We start from the raw sequence: 2,051 nt of genomic DNA, 5'->3' as shown, positions 1-2,051 counted from the left end.
TCTCTTTTAGAGTGTGATTTTTGCGTTCTGCAATACCGTTTGATTGAGGTGAATACGGAGCTGTAGTTTGATGAATAATCCCAGAATTTGAACAAAATTCATCAAACGATACTCCATATTCCCCACCTCTATCACTACGAACAATTTTTATTCGTTTGCTTAGTTGATTCTCAACCTCATTCTTGTACTGTTTAAATGCTTCTAAAGCCTCGTCTTTACTCCTTAACAAAAAGACATAACAATACCTTGTGCAATCATCTATAAAAGTAATAAAATACTTTTTACCTCCTCTAGTTTGCACAAATTTTAAATCACAAATATCACTGTGAATTAATTCTAGAGGATTTGAGTTCCTTTCAACTGAATGAAATGGTGTTTTTGCTAATTTAGCCTCTACACATGTTTCACATCGATGATTTTGATCAAAGGACATTGAAGGTAATAAATCTAAACTTACTAATCTTCGTAATGTATTAACATTTACATGTCCTAACCTATCGTGCCATAAGTTAGAAGACTCAATCAAGTAAGTAGAAAATTTATTTTTATTAATATCAAAATCACGGAATACAGGCATTACATTCAATTTGAATAGCCCATTGGCTAAGTACCCTTTGCCTACAAACATTCCATTTTTGGTGAGTACAAATTTGTCAGATTCAAATACCAGCTTAAACCCATTATTGCTTAAAAGAGCTCCGGATACCAAGTTTTTGCGAATATCGGGAACATGCAGCACATCGATGAGTGTTACTTCTTTCCCTGATGTCATCTTCAGCACTACTTTACCTAGACCAATAACTTTTGATGTTGCTGAATTGCCCATGAAGAGTTGTCGTCCATTGATAGGAGTGTAAGATGAAAACATCTCCTTAGCCGCACAAACGTGACGAGTAGCGCCAGTATCAACGAATCATTCTCTCGGATTATCCACCATGTTTGCTTCAAATACAACAGTCGAGAGCATTAGTTTAGACACTCCGTTAGACAGCCTGTCTTCTTCAGTCAAGTGCACTTGGTCCTTTTTGTTTTGCTTTTTCTGCCGGCAGTCCTTTACAATATGACCAGGCTTACCGCAGTTATAGCAATCTCTTTTGAATTTCTTAGCCTTGCTCTTTTGCTTATTATTATTCGGGTGCTTCCTTTTCTTGCTAGTATTTGGCTTCACCAAGTTGACTTTAGTCTCCATTTGCTGCTTTCTAGATTTCTTTTCAGCATTTCGATTGTCTTCCTCAATCTTAATCTAACAATCAAATCTTCAAGTCCCATTTCCTTGCGTTTATGTTTCAGGTAGTTCTTGAAATCTTTCCACATTGGTGGTAATTTTTTGATAATTGCAGCTACCTGAAATGGTTCACAGAGTTTCATGCCTTCTGCATGTATATCGTGCAAGATAAGTTGTATCTCTTGGACTTGAGTCATTACTGTTTTAGAATCTACCATTTTGAAGTCCAGGAATTTGCCTACAACAAATTTCTTCAATCCGGCATCTTCTGTTTTGTACTTCTCTTCCAATGACTCCCATAGTAATTTAGCCGTTTTGATGGAATAGTATACGTTGTATAGTGTGTTGTCAAGGCAATTGAGGATGTAATTTCTGCATAAGAAGTCACTATGACTCCAAGCATCACATGCTGCTCGTTTTTGAGAATTTGTTTCCTTCTCCTCAACAGTTGGAGCATCCTCTTTCAAGATTTTGACCAGATTCAGAGTCGTGAGATAGAACAACATTTTCTGTTGCCATCTCTTAAAATCCACTCCAGTGAATTTTTCCGATTTCTCCCCGTAAGCATTGTTAGGGGGTACGACAGACGTACTAGGGGGTACAATAGACGTACTACTACTTGCCATTATCATTTTAAGATTGTTGAAAAATAATAGCAAATAATAGTGTTATCGTAATTTATATTTGAGCAGAGTAACGACATTTGGATGGTTTTGAATGGTCGAGGCAAGAGTTCGACTCTTTCTCCTTAAAACGATAATGCCCCACACTGGTACTAACGATATTGCAGCACTCGTTTCCCAAGATACAACGACCTCGTCTTGTA

The 2,051-nt window shown here is 37.0% G+C and overlaps 1 protein-coding gene across 1 annotated transcript; it reads right to left on the bottom strand.

The window, feature by feature from the left end:
- Positions 1 to 913: 913 nt before the first annotated feature.
- Positions 914 to 1,851, bottom strand: LOC111371918. Its single transcript, XM_022994069.1, has 2 exons — positions 1,345 to 1,851; positions 914 to 1,243 (listed from the first exon to the last, which is right to left on the bottom strand). Exons 1-2 carry the CDS (start codon positions 1,849 to 1,851, stop codon positions 914 to 916), a joined length of 837 nt encoding a protein of 278 aa, XP_022849837.1.
- Positions 1,852 to 2,051: the final 200 nt, after the last annotated feature.

Source organism: Olea europaea, chromosome 23 (genome assembly GCF_002742605.1).
Source record: "Olea europaea var. sylvestris chromosome 23, O_europaea_v1, whole genome shotgun sequence".
In the NCBI taxonomy this organism is placed as follows: Eukaryota; Viridiplantae; Streptophyta; class Magnoliopsida; order Lamiales; family Oleaceae; genus Olea; species Olea europaea.
The sequence above is the reverse complement of the archived record's forward strand: the minus strand, read 5'-3'. Positions and strand labels throughout refer to the sequence as shown.

Bases quoted from the DNA above. Each gene is read 5' to 3' on its own strand.
- LOC111371918 (XM_022994069.1), bottom strand. From the start codon at position 1,851: ATGGCAAGTAGTAGTACGTCTATTGTACCCCCTAGTACGTCTGTCGTA. The intron at 1,244-1,344 runs GTAGCTGCAATT...TTTGATTGTTAG, and splicing joins AACTCTGTGAACCATTTCAG to ATTAAGATTGAGGAAGACAA.